The 16445-nt window shown below is 39.6% G+C and overlaps 2 protein-coding genes and 1 long non-coding RNA gene across 6 annotated transcripts in view; 1 reads left to right on the top strand and 2 right to left on the bottom strand.

The window, feature by feature from the left end:
- LOC134790059 (uncharacterized) overlaps window positions 1-16445 on the bottom strand; it is a 509644-nt gene that overhangs the window by 439679 nt on the left and 53520 nt on the right. The gene's annotated exons all lie outside the window — the stretch shown is intronic.
- LOC134790007 (14-3-3 protein zeta) lies at window positions 1318-7448 on the top strand. 4 transcript variants are annotated; one of them, XM_063760750.1, is made up of 5 exons: window positions 1318-1478; window positions 4424-4759; window positions 5378-5501; window positions 5958-6121; window positions 6522-7448. In XM_063760750.1, the coding sequence occupies exons 2-5, from the start codon at window positions 4460-4462 to the stop codon at window positions 6675-6677; spliced, it is 744 nt and encodes a 247-aa protein (XP_063616820.1). In that variant the 5' UTR covers window positions 1318-1478; window positions 4424-4459; the 3' UTR covers window positions 6678-7448. The 4 variants fall into 4 exon arrangements, with proteins under 4 accessions (XP_063616820.1, XP_063616817.1, XP_063616818.1 ...); XM_063760747.1 differs by lacking the exon at window positions 5958-6121 and adding an exon at window positions 5709-5872 and having other exon boundaries at window positions 1319-1478; XM_063760748.1 differs by lacking the exons at window positions 1318-1478; window positions 5958-6121 and adding exons at window positions 1603-1761; window positions 5709-5872.
- LOC134789522 (visual pigment-like receptor peropsin) lies at window positions 14686-16197 on the bottom strand. Its single transcript, XM_063760099.1, has 2 exons — window positions 15699-16197; window positions 14686-15620 (listed from the first exon to the last, which is right to left on the bottom strand). Exons 1-2 carry the CDS (start codon window positions 15832-15834, stop codon window positions 14686-14688), a joined length of 1071 nt encoding a protein of 356 aa, XP_063616169.1. The 5' UTR covers window positions 15835-16197.

The following is a 16445-nucleotide window of genomic DNA, read 5'->3' as shown; positions in this document are numbered from 1 at the left end:
TGTTGCGCACATGCTTGGCTTAATCAGTTAATAATATTAACATCATAATAATTAACAAATTACTTAAAAGATATCAGAACTGTAATTAGAATATAGCACTAAAATAGTATAAGAAGGTAATGAATTTCAGTAGTATATTGATATAATTTCTATCACAATGGTATCTTTTTAACATTGGCAACATGTGCGAGTGAGACACAGGGCTCAGAGCGGCTACCGCGAAAACCGAAATTCGCAAATTGCGGGGATCTTTCTCTTTTACTCCAATGAAGGCGTAATAAGAGTGACAGAGAAAAATGCCCGCAATTTGCGAACTTCGATTTTCGCGGTTATAGCCCAGGTTTTTCTATCTCATGTGGACCGTTTTCTCTAGTCTGGTACGAACAACATTCTGTCTCGGTGATAAGGTTCAAATTAGTATGGCAAAAAAACTGACAACTCGCTCCAGTTTAAACAATATAACTTCATGCCCTAGACTAGACTTGCCATATTATATAGTCTATGGTTTAGACCAATAACCACACGGGACAATTTTTCGCCTAATCTGATTAGGTCACGAAAGAGATATCTCTTTCTTGCTCTTATGGGTGCGGCGCACCAAGGTCGCGGTGCGGTATAGTAGTGTGTTACGGCTCTAAAAGTGGTTACACACTATCGCACCGCACCAAGGTCATTGTGCGACGCACCGATAAGTAAGAGCGAGAAAGAGATATCGCTTTCTCGCTCTTACTTGGATGCTGTGAAGCAATAATGTGTCAACCCACATTAATTTTTCAATAAGAAGTCAACTCAAAAAATTGACGCTTAAAGTTGACATTTTATTGCAAAATGGATGTGGGATGACTCATTTTTGCTAAATACTTGCAAAATACCTTCCACTGGGTGCGTCGCACAATGACCTTGGTGCGGTGCGATAGTGTGTTACCACAATAATAACCGTAGTTATTAGAAAGAGAGGCATATATATTGGATCAATCCAGGTGAGCTGCATATACCCGTCTCTAAGGGTATTCCGTCAGTCCGTCTCATTCTCTCATTAAGAAAAAATGTGAGACGCAAAATATAATACAACATTGGACCAATATATTGGAGAGATGGAATACCACCCTACATAATTACCGAATTTTATTATTTTTTATACCTACAAGTTTTGTTATACATTACTTATTTCTAGATAAATTAGTTTTTCTCCTGTTGTAAGAATAACGGAAGTAATTATTATTATTTATAAATATAATTTACTGTTAAATATTTAGATATTATCATGTATCGTTAGTGATATTTTAAAAAATCCCGCTCAAGCTAACAACTTCCTCCTCTGTCATTTTAAGATGGCCGCCGTTCTGTGAGAACCCTGTTCCGTTTTTTGTTTCCCCTCTGGCCCCGCCGCCGTCAGTGTAGTGTATCGTTCGCCGCAAGAGAAAAACTGATATTCTGCAGCAATTTGCTGTTTTTATTACTTTTTTCCCTTCCAACAAGTAAGTGCATCAAATTTATTTTGAGTGCTAATCATTATATGTGTTTTATAACTACGGAAAGTGTCCATGTTGGGAATTTACATCTCCATAAATGTGACTGTGACGCATAGAAGGAGTGCCCCTTGCAGCCATTTTGCCTGAACCGGCGACACGATTCCGCGGCGCGGTTAGCTATCATTCCAAATTTTATACTCAAAATTATGTGTTTCCATTAGTTTATATTAACAACGATTCTACAGTTTTTACGACAGGAGTTGTTCTTATTAGTGAGCTGAAACTATCCGTAAGTCTTTAAATTTGGCCCGTGTACATGCTTCTAAAGTCTAATTATATTTTTGGAGTCTCAAGTAAATTGCGGATTGGACAGTTTTGTGCAAAGTTGCTTTATATAGTTAAGATTTTAGTAAAACTTGCTTGGATTTCGATTTTATCTAGCAGCAGGTGTATTGAACTTTCCTGAGACGTAACCCTAACCAGTGATCATACTAGTGCGTCGTAATTTCGCCGTGCGTAGTCGTGCCGTTATCAATGTCGATTCGATAACGTATAATGTCACCCGATTTGCTAAGATTCTCAAAGATTCAGAAGTATAATCGTTAACTCAGATTAAATCTAAACGGTGTTGCGTTTTTGTTCTGAATGATTCATTGCGGCCGAATTTCCGTTGTGTAACTAGTAGAGGTTGTTGGGCAGAGCTTGGTACCTACGGTAGAGCGTTGGTGTGTCACGGCCCTTGCTTGCGTTCACCTCAGCGAGATGGACACGTGCGTGACATTGAGGCGGGGGCACACGACGCCCATAATACTATTGTCTGTCAGATACATTCCATTTACTCATATTTAAGTACCTAATGCAATTATAACATTTCTATTAACTTTCACTGACTGTATTTAAAGAGTAACTTGTTTTATAACATATATTATACTTGATCAATCCACACTGAATGCATGGTTCTCTGCTTAGTCTGCTCAGTTTAGAGGGCTAATATAAAATGACATCAATCACAAGAATTTCAGAGAAGACATAAAGTAAAACTAATTCAGCAGGATGATCATCTCATTACGTGTGATATTGAATTAGAAAGATGTATGTGTCATTACTCATCATATCATGAGTCACTCTCATAAAACTACTGAAGCCTGACTAGCAACAGCATGGCATCTTTCAGTTTTTAAATATAAATTGTAAACAGGTGTGGTCTTGTGAATTTCATAAGATTTAATAGGTAGGTACTAATTAAAAATAATTGTCACCATGACATGATATGTTTTAGAATATTGAATTTGTGTAAATATGTATTTAAACAACATACAATAAATTATGAATCTGATACTCACAATTAACAGAAAATTTATGAATAACAAATTGCTTAGTAGTCAAGTTTCCAATATACATAAAAAAATATAGGGACATTCTTACATTTCTTACACAAATTGACTGAGTCCCACAGTAAGCTCAATAAGCCTATAGCCGGCTGTATTTGTAACTTCAGTCAAAGGCACATGGATAGTTGTTGTTAAGGTACATTTCTTATTAAAATGGTATAATAGAGTTAGACCAAGCTAAGATTGCAGTGATTTTGAAGCACAGACTGTGCAAGTGTTATTTTAAATGTCAAACTTCTATGAAATTATGACATAATCCTTATTGATAATCAACAACTCTTGATGAAAGTGGTATGTTTAATCATTAATACCTAAACCATAGAATAATACTTGTCAAACAATTTGGTCAAATGACAAATAAACCCAGCTGTGTAATTAAGATTTTGACTCTGAGACAGCTGATCACTGCAATAAAGGAGACTAGCACTGTCAATGTGATTGTAAGGAATTGGCTCTTCTTTCAACAATACATTTTCAATGCTATATTATTATATCCACTTTGTGGATAAATGTAAAAATATTGTCCCACTGGAAAAGTACATATAGTAATTACTTACTATATGTACATTTTGTTGTACGAAAAAAAAAATATCTATTTCTTTCTTCTTACATCAGGTAGAACAGAATTGTGTAGTACAAAGGCGAACTTATCCCTTATCTATAGGTACTAGAATAATTTTATTTAATTTGTTATAATAGCAACAATGTTACCTATTTAGAAATCAGTCGGAAACTAGTACATTTGAATGCAGCACCTGCTGATTTATGACTTAAAATCCCATAGGTATATAAAACTACTATTTATGCCCGCAGCTCCGCGCCCGTGGAATTGGGTTTGATATTTCTCCCACCCTAAAGGGGTGGCTTTCCAGACAATTTGATGGCCTGCATCTGTAATTTTGGTGCTTTACTTATAATTTATAATATAGACCTTTATAACATCATACTGTGTGCATTTTTACGTGCCCAGTGGTTGTTAGTGCAATATAGCATAGCAACACGACATGGGTGAAAATACCTATAACCTATAAGGTATATGCATAGAGGGGTAGGAAGGCACCTAGAGCAAGGGAAGGAGGCAGGTCGGCATCGGTAGGTAGGCGCCGCCGGGCCGCCGGGCGCGGTGCACGGAGCCGGGGCACGGGTGGGGCGAGGGGTGTGTGCAATCGTCGCGCTAGTCGTATTTCGTCTGGAGTGTTTATCCCGCGTCGGCGGATCAATACCGGTGGCGCAGTGGCGGTGGCCGAGCGACGGCGCGGCGGCGGCGCGAGCCTCCGAGCCCGAGTCTGTGAGATGCTGTCGAACCGAGCGGACGCCGCGTCGATGTCGCGTTTGGCGTGAGGGGTGCTCTTTGAGCTGTTCAGTTTTCACACTGCGCCAGTGCGCTCGTGGCCTCTACACAAGGTGCTTTCCACATTCCATGATGACAAATACCCTATCTGCGATTCGCTTCGGTGAATGTGACGCCTAACGATTAGTCTTTCTGAACGATTAATCTTTCACGCTAACCTACATCTAGCAATTTTAGGTAGTTGAACTAGACCCGTAACTTGTTTGCAGGGGCATCAGTGAAATAATCCTCTTTCATCGTCCACGATGTCCGTCGACAAGGAGGAACTGGTGCAGCGCGCCAAGCTCGCGGAGCAGGCCGAACGATATGACGACATGGCGGCCGCGATGAAGGAGGTGACGGAGACCGGCGTCGAGCTCAGCAACGAGGAGAGGAACCTGCTCTCCGTCGCCTACAAGAACGTCGTGGGCGCCCGACGGTCCTCATGGCGCGTCATCTCCTCCATTGAACAGAAAACCGAGGGATCGGAAAGAAAACAACAGATGGCTAAAGAATATAGGGTTAAAGTAGAAAAGGAGCTCAGAGAAATTTGCTACGACGTATTGGTAAGAAAAACTTCTAGATGCTTCTGTTTGCCGATTTCATTAACATTTCATTAGCTCTCAGATCTCGATTCCGAGAATCTTATTTATCATATCTGCCAATTAGCGGCAGTTACGGAATTCGTACCGAAATCGAGTAGGATTAGCTCGAGCGGTCGCCTACGCGGGTGACGTCATGCGCGTCGCCAATTCGAGGGGTGATGCAAGCGACAAGTTGTCGTGTCGTGGTCATTTCCTCCGATCGGTAGGTACGTTTCGGTGGATCATGGGCGTTATAGCGCGCCGGGCGCCGGGGCGCGGTGCGGCTTTTCCGAGGGGGGGGTGGCGGGTGGGTGACGTAGTGCGCCGCGTCACTGCGCGCGCTCCTATCCCGTTTTCGTTCGTTGCCCTGTCCAGATACTATGCGCATATTAATGTTATTTTACCATTTTAATAATCAATTATAACACATTATAAAATAATTATTAATTTAAAATATTTGAATTTTTGCAGTTTGAGGAACGTTAATAATTTCAATAATATTAAATCTCGGGGTTGACTTCTTAGAGCTATTGAAATGTATTAATTAGTCAATGATTACTTTCTAACTAGTTTTTAATTCGTTATTCTTTTATTTTTCAGGGTTTACTTGACAAGCACCTTATTCCTAAAGCTAGTAATCCAGAAAGTAAAGTATTTTACCTTAAAATGAAGGGAGATTACTACAGGTACCTCGCAGAAGTGGCCACAGGAGAAACCAGAAATTGTAAGTGTTCATTTCAAAATACGATAAAGTTTTCCTCTTACATGATCCCCCAAATTTCAATTTAAAAATTAAAAAAAAAAGTTAACTTTTTATTTTATTAATAGACATTGGTCAACAGTAACAATAAATATTTATCATGAAATCTTCTATTATTGGGCTTTTACCTAAGTTTCTAGGTTCTCTAGTAAACTTAAATTTATATTACAGCTGTTGTAGAGGACTCACAGAAAGCATACCAGGATGCTTTCGAGATCAGCAAGGCGAAAATGCAGCCCACACACCCAATCAGGCTGGGGCTCGCGTTAAATTTCTCCGTCTTCTATTATGAGATATTAAATTCACCAGACAAAGCGTGTCAGCTCGCCAAACAGGTCATTATTTGTGTCAGTTTAAGCATAGGCTGTGCTGGCTGGCACGAGTGTAGAGGTCTCGTGTAACATGCTCGCTTGTCCTCAGCTGTCGTGGAAGACTCGCAGAAGGCCTACCAGGAGGCGTTCGACATTGCGAAAGCCAAAATGCAACCGACCCACCCCATCCGGCTCGGTCTCGCGCTCAACTTTTCCGTCTTTTATTACGAGATTATCAACTCCCCTGCGCGAGCGTGCCACTTAGCTAAACAGGTTTCTGACACTGAACACATTGTTTTGCAGTGTGCCCGTGCCCGCGTCGGTCTCAATAACTCCTTACTAACATCGCGAAAAAACAAATCGTATATCTGCATGGATTTCCTTCCAAAAAACTTTTTAAATTGTATGGACGACAACTAATAATTTTGAGCATGATGGACATGTAAAAAGCGATTAACCTCTTAATCCTCGATCCAGCCAGTAACAGTGTTTTTGTATTATTTAGACATTTGAATTGGATAATTCGAAAACAACCAAGTCACGATTAAATTCATATTCACTTTGGTCGTTTTCTAATTAACAACCCTTTCAAATACAGTATGATGTACATTTTGTTAAATTGTCTAGTGCTATGTGGTAGTGGGCGGAAAGTAATAAGTTCCTGGTGTTGCAGGCGTTCGATGACGCGATCGCGGAACTGGACACACTGAACGAAGACTCGTACAAGGACTCGACGCTGATCATGCAGCTGCTGCGAGACAACCTGACGCTGTGGACGTCGGACACGCAGGGCGACGGCGACGAGCCCGCCGAGGGCGGCGACAACTAATGTCTCATCCCCTCCCCACATCCAATGTTCTCATCGGTGTTTTATAAGAAAACGAGTAACATTCGAGAACGCCGCGCGGGCCGGTCTCCCCGCCCCGCAGCGAGCCGTCGCTTGTAAAAAAATGTTAAATGTCGTTCGCAGCGGACCTTCACGTTCCGTCTAAATGTTATGTGTCATCTTTGACGGTTTTGTATTTCTGTATTTACACTGGATTACAGATATCGAGCTGACCTGATGAATATAAATATTTATAACTTAAGTTATTAAAATTACGGTTTCTTAAGTTAAAAGTGTTTTCCTTTCATATTATTAAAACTTGCAGCCTGGTCGGCCCCCAATGAAACATTCCTTTCGCCGCATGTCCGCAGTGAAATGGGAGTTTATGACGGTGAATGTTATTTTAAAGAATATTAGTGATTACATTTGTTAAAGTGCGCCCAGTGACCCGTTAAAGTTAGATTACATTATCGACCCGCTAACTGTAATGGCTGTATTGAGTAAGGGCACAAAAAAGTTGTTAGTGTCTTTATGTGGTTTTGTGATGTCCTCTAAAGTTTTAATTATTACCAAAGGAAAACTAATTGTTGTTGACATTAACCATTTTGTTGTGCCCATCACTGATTAATAAGTAGCATTCTGAATTTTTCAGGCATTTATTAGCAAAATAGTCTTGTGATGGACATATAATTGTAACATTTCTGCTGCATTTTATCAGCCATTAATCTATTATATTTTTCATGTTTTCACCAATAAACTTTTGTATTAAATACACTTTTTAGTTTTAGAATCAACATTGAAATAAACCGCCACCTATTAACCCCTAAGATATTGTTTGTCTGAATGATTTTATCTCTAATTTTGCAGTAATCGCCTTGCGGCAAAAGTAATGTAACATTTCGTTACTACTCCTCCCCCCAATAGTTGAAATGTGAAGGTAAATATCAAAATATCTAAAATATCCTAATTTGCCATTAGCTAGTTTTCTAAAAACTTGTTATACTGCCCAATTCGTGAAACCCCTGATCCCATATTTTGAAATGAAATTAGTTATTTTTTTTAATATGCTCCTCGAGGTCCTGTAAATAAAACATAAGGCTGCTAGCAATTTGTACCTATGACTAGTGCTAAAAGGGCAATTTGTAAAAACATGGACCAATCGATTACGTGTGTCATTGGCTTTCGACGCATGCGCCAAGCGTATTGTGTTATGGATACGGACCTTCGGAAATATTAGATACTTATAGAATTTACATGCGAAGTTCCTGTAAAGTTTTTTTTTTGAAATAAGACATTTCTATTAATGTTTCGCTTGATTCGGAAAAGAGGACTGCGGGCATAGGATGGACAGGGTTGTCGATGTGATTGAAACGATTCTTTATAAATTTTATAATTATATTACCGCGCAATCATGCATGGAAATCGCTCCACCGACAAGAGTCTAACTCTTAAATAGATGATGATGATTACCGCGCAAAGAGACTGTCATTATCATGTGTTGTCTCCTGTATCCGTATTGATCTGATTTCCTAAGTAACGAGATTTTACTCTTATACATAGATTTTCTCAATACATTTCAATTGCATCATAATTCATAAGTTTCTTAACTTTACACGAAATGATACAATATGGATAATTTTTCAACCTTTTAGCATTTGCGTAATAAAATTAAACCCTTAAATGGCCCCTTGGCTGTTTCAATGAGCTGAAGCTTTTCAAACAAGAAAATCTATTGTGCACTCGGTCGTACGCAACCTCGAGTTCACCTCGAGCTTGCTGAACCAAATAGATTATTGTTTAACTCGCGCCACTGCGCTGGAGGAAAATTCAACCATTTTAATGATATAGCTCGTGACATGGCGATTATTAGGTCGTCATTGTGAAAAGTGGCGTTTTAATTTAGGAGTTGGCAAGTTCACCTAAAGGCTTCGTCACACAGGCGCGTTTTCCGCGCGGGGCGTGAGCGGGGCGCGCCGCTTTTACATATAAAACGCTCACGCCCCGCCCGGAAAACGCGCCTGTGTGACGAAGCCTTAAGATTTGTAATGTTTTAGGTCATAGAAAGCAGTTGATATAATGATAGCGGAATGTACGACGGTAGGACGAACTGTCAATACACATCGTGGAATCGAGGCCCTTAGATACGCATGTAGAGCTAGGATTCTGTACGCAGTCGCCACTGATATCTATAGTAGTTTGTGTTACAAGGGATCAAAATGATATGTTTCCGTCAAGGGCGTATATTGAATCCTGAATGAAGTGATGGATTCTACAATGGAATCCTGAGCGTAATGAGGGATTCAAGTGTTAACGCCCAAGACGAAATAATTTTGATACCGTGTGACACATACTGCTTTTCACATCAACTATGAGGAAAATAAAAAAATCTTAGTGTTGACACAAATTATTATGTTTCAAAATATTAATCAAACTAAAAAAAGAATGCAAAAAAAAATTGCATTCTTTTTTTAGCTTGATTAATTTTTGTTATCAACTAATTGATTAGTTTTTGTTATCAAAAACAGTGTCCTAGAACAGAAAAGTGCCACTTTGATCCCCCCTAGCAGGGAGGAAAAGTGCCACTTTGATCCCTCCTAACGGGGAAGAAATAGTAGTTTGTGTTACAAGGGATCAAAATGATATATTTCCGTCAAGGGCGTACATTGAATCCTGAATGAAGCGATGGATTCTACAATAGAATCCCGAACGTAGTGAGGGATTCTAAAGTAGAATCCTGAGCGTAATGCTAATGAGGGATTCAAGTGTTAACGCCCAAGACGAAATAATTTTGATACCGTGTGACACATACTGCTTTTCACATCGACTATGAGGAAAATAAAAAAATCTTAGTGTAGACACTAGTGTTGCCACTTTTTAATTTCTACTCTTTTTTGCCAGGCTGTACATACGATGTTCATATAGATGGTGTCAAGCAAATCTTGTCAGTAGAAAAAGGCGCGAAATTCAAATTTTCTTGAGATATCCCTTCGCGCCTACATTATTCAAATTTGCCGCCTTTTTTTACTGACAAGATCTGCTTGACCCACTTTAGTTAATTATACTAATATTTTATACTGGCAATGAAATGTCGTTGAACAGAAAAGTGGCACTTTGATCCCTCCTAGCAGGGAAGAAAAATCCATTTTCTGATTAGGTGATGTGAAAAAGTCCTTTTCCGAATAGGTGATGTGAAAAGTATATTGAATGAAACATTAATGTCCAGAGTCGTACAAGTTTGGATGCAACTAAGCGTTACCTACAGGAATATTTGATGGTAACAACTTTTTCCTGTTCCAATAAATAGAGGATGAAGAGACACCCGAGGAAAACCAAAGCAATGCCGCCGTCGGCGATAGCCCCAGAGCTGCTCCTAGAACCGATGCCGAACCAAGTACCGGAAGACACGGCAATGTGGACGAAGATGTTAGTCTGTCGGTTGGTATATTTTAAGTAAATACTTCAACATCTACTTAAAACTTCATGGTCTTGATGGACAGCCACAGCCAACAATTGTACCGCAACAACCAAAGAACACCAGCATCAGATTTTTTATATGCTTATTGCTGTTCCTTCCGGTACAACTATTAGTGAGCTATTTAGAGGGTTTAATTAGATGGCGTTACGTTGAAGAAACACCTAGTAGTTAAAGGGCGTTTCAAAATATATTTAACTGATTATTAATCACCGGTATTCCACCTGTTCAATATTTGATCAAATTTGTATTTGCGTCTCACATTTTGCTTAGCGAGAGAGAGACGCAATGCACATTTGATCAAATATTGGACAGGTGGAATGTGGAATACCACCCTAGACGCTAATGAGTAATGTGGCCATAAGACTGTATAGAGACTACTGCCATGCCATGACGTGCATAATATAAAACGGTGCCACGGTACTTCAGGTTAATGATGTTTCCGAATAAGCATGTGGCGGGTACGTGCTCGGATGTGCCTGCTAACAGCAACTGTAGACGTTATCTCTCGTTGTAATAATGTTTACGAATGGTCAATTAACTGTATTGACGATTGTACTGAAGGAACACAGTGTCGGAGGAGATTATTAGACGCCGACGCGACGCTAACTTTAAATGGAGTAAGGATATTTTTACCCAACTGGCCGAGGAATGGAGAGTAATGTATTATTTTGCTGCAGTGCTCTTGTTTTAGCTTATAGAAATATTAAAAAAGTGAAAGACAAGCCTGGCATATCGATAGTTTAATTGAACTGGCTGGAATCACTTAACGTTTAACAACTTGGCGCATTGAAAGTCAGCCCTTTGAAAACGACTGGTTCTCTCAGCCAAGTGATTTAATTATTGATTTAATAAAAAAAACTTATAAATGAAACAACAAAATAAATAAGGTTACAATAAAATAAATAAATAAATACAATAACCTAATCTAACCTAACCGAACATCATAAATTCATCAATGTCTAATTTAACCTTACACGACACGACGCTCAGCCATCTGGTTAAACGTTGCGAATGTTGCGATCAACATCGATTATTCTAAATCGATGATGTTCAATGACTTGGCTGGTTGTTTTTCAGATATTTAATTAAATGCCGGCTTTTAATGAACTGGCTAGGCGTCTAATTACCTGGCTAATTGGCCCAGCTGGCTGCAACATAGGTATTTATTTCGGTTAGACGTAATTCTAATTGCTATGTACATACCTATATTAGTAGGTAAATTACAGTGACCTACATAACGGTGATTTCCAAGAAGAGTTCTGAATGGATATGTAGCTCGTGCTTTCCTAGTAAGTACCCAATTCGCTGATCAGTCAATAATTACAAAATGAAATAAATAAATCATAGAGAGAGACCTATAGCCAGCACGACGCAACGCCATCTATGAACAAAGTTATGAAGTTGGCCAGTCGAAGTGTTTTACAGATGGCGCCAGCATACTAAGCGCCTAATCCGATAGAACATAAATACATACATGGGAAACGGAAACCTATGCTGGCGCCACTATGACAACGTTTAAGACTTGCCTTCCTCATTAGGTCTATCTCTATGATACCTAATTACCCCCTGACGAAAACCCCCAACGGATGGACCGATTTCGATGCTGTTTTTTTATGTGAGCGAGAGTTTTCTTGCGGTGTTTGTTAGCTATTTTTGATCCTGCAGTTTGAAAAATAAGTATCAGCTCTTTTCCAATTTTTCCTAAATATACAGTGTGGAAAAAAATAATGGGCCCTGGAGGGAAAAAGTGTCTTAAAACCTTAAGTTAGCTCATTTAACAAGGAAGTTTCTATTATTTTTAAAAATAAACAAAACTGCATTCACAGATTTTTTTTAAATTCGCTTGTACGCCTGGGAATCAATTAAACCGACTAATAGTTAAAAAAAAACTTTTGCTATTTTATTCCGCTAGTAGGTACTCGTACAGTTCATTTTAACCCTTTGAACGCCAGACAGCGCGCGAATATGCCGTGCCCCGGACGCCAGGCGATCGCGATTATTTAAGCGAAATTGAACTTTACGGAGTCTCGCGTAAATCCCTGTTGAATTGGCGAAGCTGACGCCTGTAGCCGTCGTTGGCGCCCTTGGCAAGACTTTCCGATGACGTCCACAGCCGTCTGTGGCGGTCAATGGGTTAATGTTAAAATTTCTGAGTGGCGACCGCGAACCGGAATATTCCAATTCTATGCAAGATCAAAAGCATCTTAGAGACTATAACTTTAGGACACTAAAAAAGGCTGATATAAAGGGCAACGTTCTTCATACATTTAGTATGAAAAAAAGTTGAGTTAATTCACATGCTCTTATTTTTTACGCATGAGAGCACTGGAAAAGTCGAATAAACCGCGGCAGCACACGGGATCTGGTAGCTGCCCTCCGGCCCCATTAAAAAAATACACACAAAAATATTTTATAATCATATAAATTATTGGAAAGCGCCTAATTTTGATACTACCGCGTGTGTTGTAAGCCCCAAAGACCTATAATTATATTGTAGTGCAATTTTACTCCACTTTCACACTATACTTCCACTAAGTACTTACTTAACCCGAGTACACATTCTATTTATACTGCACGCCCCAGAGCCAGGAATAAGACATGTGGATATGTTCACCTTATTATTTACAGCTATGAATTATAATACAATAGGTAGTAGTTATACTCGTACGTATAAAGGAGTACCACTACCTACACCACTTTTCATCTCTGCAGCGAGAGCTAAATGATGCAAAAAATAAAAAACTTTGTATTATTCCCTTTTGAATAAAGGCAGCAAAGCGTGGTTTAGTTTGACACCCGTGATATAATATATGGGATCATGAGCATTGTGAGGGTTTCAGGGTACGAGAAGTAAACAAATGTTGCTGCACACACACTGCTGCTGCTGTAACAAAGATTCAATTTTGGAATCGTTTGCTTGCTCGGGCCTTAGAAATAAATTTAGCACGAGGGGCAGACAAAAACCTCGCTCCTTTGTCAAGCAAACAACTATTTTCTTTACTACGTGCAGGAAGCAATTTACGATTTTGATCAATTGTGCGAAATAAGTGTAAGTGAAATTCATTGCGTCTTTATCCTTACTTTACCTAAAGGTACGCTTGTTCTAGTTGCTGAGGGGAAGAATAGATACCTACATATGAATCAGATTCTAAGACAATGACGCCAAAGTAATTAATTATATTATAACTTATTTATATGATACGTATAAAATATTTACGTCCAATCTCACGCCCACGCGTATTGAGTAGAATGTTTCGTCTGTAGGACTTGGTAACCATAGGATCAAGCTGTGTTTACTTTGGCGAAGGAAGGAATGCGTTATCAAGGCGAGCGACAAAACAACTTGTTTGCATTTCCTGTACCTTCACCATGTTTTAGTTTCAGGCGATACACTAAGTTAGTTAAACTATGTACCTATATAGTAATTAGTAATTAGTAGTTTCTATATCCTTTAAGAATTAAATTAACGACATTAAGAACTAGATTCCATTCATCAGTCTTTATTTGGTCTTATTATATGGCATTTACATATTATATTGGAGCTATTTTTGTCTTTCCTGTTTCTGAAAGGAAAGTTATAAGTCAGTCATACACTTATATGTATAAGTATAGGTACCTAAAAATGCAGAATATTTCACAATTACACCATGCTTCACAAAGTATATTCGTCAAATGTCTAACCCTAATAAGCGCCACTTGCACCATCCCACTAACCCGCCGGGGTTAACCGGTTAACGTTTATTACGTTAACCCAGTGTCTACTTGTATTGGTAACCATGATAACTCCAGGTTTAACCGGTTAACCCCTGGTTAGTTAATGGTGCAAGTGGCCCCTAACTGTCAATAACATGAGAGTTAATTGTTATCCCTTAAATAGATATTTGTGAGACTATTGAGACTAGGTATAGGTAGGTTAGCTATTGATACGATAACGATAATAACAATGTCCCGATTTGCTCCAGGCAAAGACAGAACACACCGAGAAATTCAGTCTTAGAGACTCATTATATATATGTACCTACATTATATACAGGATGATTCATGAGACGTGAGCAGGACTAATCTTGCACACTCAGTAACTGATAATTGATCGATCACCGTCGTATTTAGGTGAAACAACCACACTTTTTCCTATTTTTTAACTTTTTGGTGAGGGCAAATTTATTTATCTACAATCATGGTCACTACAAGACCTAATTAATAGACATAAAACCTCTTTAACCGTAATGACAGCATTTTGATTACGAAGAAAATAAACTTGTGTGAGATACGAGTTTTCAAAAGTAACCAGACCGTGATGACAATGATGACATTCAATTTGACACAGAATATCGGTAGTTTAGTATTCTAATTGTAGGGTGACCATACATGTCGTAAATAAATGAATACTTAACTTTTTTTTTCAACACGACTAGAAAATTAATGTTAACCTCACTAATACTGATACGAAACAGTTGCTTATAATTTACGAAATGCGCAGTATAAGTCCTGCTCACGTCTCCTGAATTATCCTGTACATATACTTACGCAAAAGTATTAAACATTTTCTTCATCACTTGTTCGACATCTAAATGTAAACTTTTGTTTCAAACATGGCAGTAATATTATACACAAAACAGGTCGTAAGACTAGCGCAAGTAAGTAAGTCGCACTAAACCATAGATTTACAGCAGTCATCGTATCAGTAGGCAGGGAATGCTTAACTGTCTCTATCAGAGATTCCGAGTCGTGCATATCTTCCGCGATAGAATATACCGAGTACGCGTTTACAATTGATCGCGGCGCACACAACACGACAAACACTATGATTAAGCACAGAGACAATTTTAACGCAGACACCACTTCTTCACTAATCTCACTTAGCGTTCTTCGCGCCTTTAACCGCACAACAATTAATCCAAACGCCAAAGACATAATAAAGATGGGTAGGAAGAGATTGAATAGCGCAATCAATGAATGCATGTAGAATCTGTGATTAGAATCGATTAAAGTGCATACGATTGTATCATTTTCTAAAGGGACTGTTGTGGCCAGCGTGAACTCGGGTACACTTAAGGACGCAGACAGTATCCAAACAAGCATACTTGGCCGGGTTACTAAAATCTTGGTGTCAGTAAGCCGGCGGTAGTCCACGTTCATCGTACGAGGGGGCGTCGAGGTGTCGCTGCTGGCTGCTACTAGACTGTGCCGAGATGATCTTATTTCTTCATCTTCTTCTTGAGTGCTTCTCTTAGCTTTCCACCTTGCTGCTTTTACTTCTAGATTAACCGTAGCAATAGCGTGTAACGCTATTGTGGTAACTAAATACAAGGACGCCGTCGACGCAAACACGTTGAGTCCTTGGTATGCAACACAACCGCCGTTCCCAAAAATCCATGACCTGTAGTTGTAGGACCACATTTCTGGCCCAATTGTGGTAACGAGAAGGAGGAGGTCCGCAACGGCTAACTGTATTATAATTGCGGAGAGCCCTAAAAAAGAGGTGACAATTAGTTTAGTTTTAAGACTGAGTAATAACAGTAATCTTGTTTTGAAGGATATGTACCTACCGTTTATGGAGCGGGCGAGGAGCGCAGAGAGGACGGCGCAGTTGGCGAGGGCAGCGGCGCCGGCGCCGCACGCCAGCCCAGCCGCCAGCGCGAGCGGCGGGAAGAGCGGCGCGAGCGCGCGCGAGGGCTCGGCCATGTCGCGCGTCGACACTCCGGGAGCGAGTCGGGATCAATGACTTGCAGGCACTGCGTCACTCGCCTCGCGTTCTCCGCCGTCCCTCGGTATGTTTTTTTTTCAGTAGTGAATCACCGCACATGTGTATGCGAGAGAGCGCCCTCCTGCGACTCTACATAAGTTACACTTTTTAATTTCACTTTTGAATTTAACGGACACATTTAGCTGTTTAGTAAGTAAGTTGATGGCGCGTGTATTTACGCACTGAGGGCTCAGGCGTGAATGTGCGAATGCGAATAACGTCGATGTCCTGTAGTAATAAAATGAAGGAAGCACTGTATAGCTGTTTCTGCTCATTACTATTCAATGGTGGCAATCGCGGAATGGACTGTCGGCGTCAGTAGTTATTGTACTACTTAGGCACTTATATCTATACTGCTGACCATTTGCACAGTTGCACATCATTAATTCCTTTGCAAATCTCATCTACAAAATGAGATCTCATTTACAAATACATACGAACATTATATTTATCTTACGCTTTGTTTCAACAAACCCTATTATTGTGACAAGAATCCGCGACGCCAATAATTTCATTTTCACTACACCGCTTGTAAAGGCAGTCTTTAATC

Source organism: Cydia splendana, chromosome 4 (genome assembly GCF_910591565.1).
Source record: "Cydia splendana chromosome 4, ilCydSple1.2, whole genome shotgun sequence".
NCBI lineage: Eukaryota > Metazoa > Arthropoda > Insecta > Lepidoptera > Tortricidae > Cydia > Cydia splendana.
Note: the sequence above shows the minus strand (reverse complement) of the source record. Positions and strands in the feature narration are given on the sequence as shown.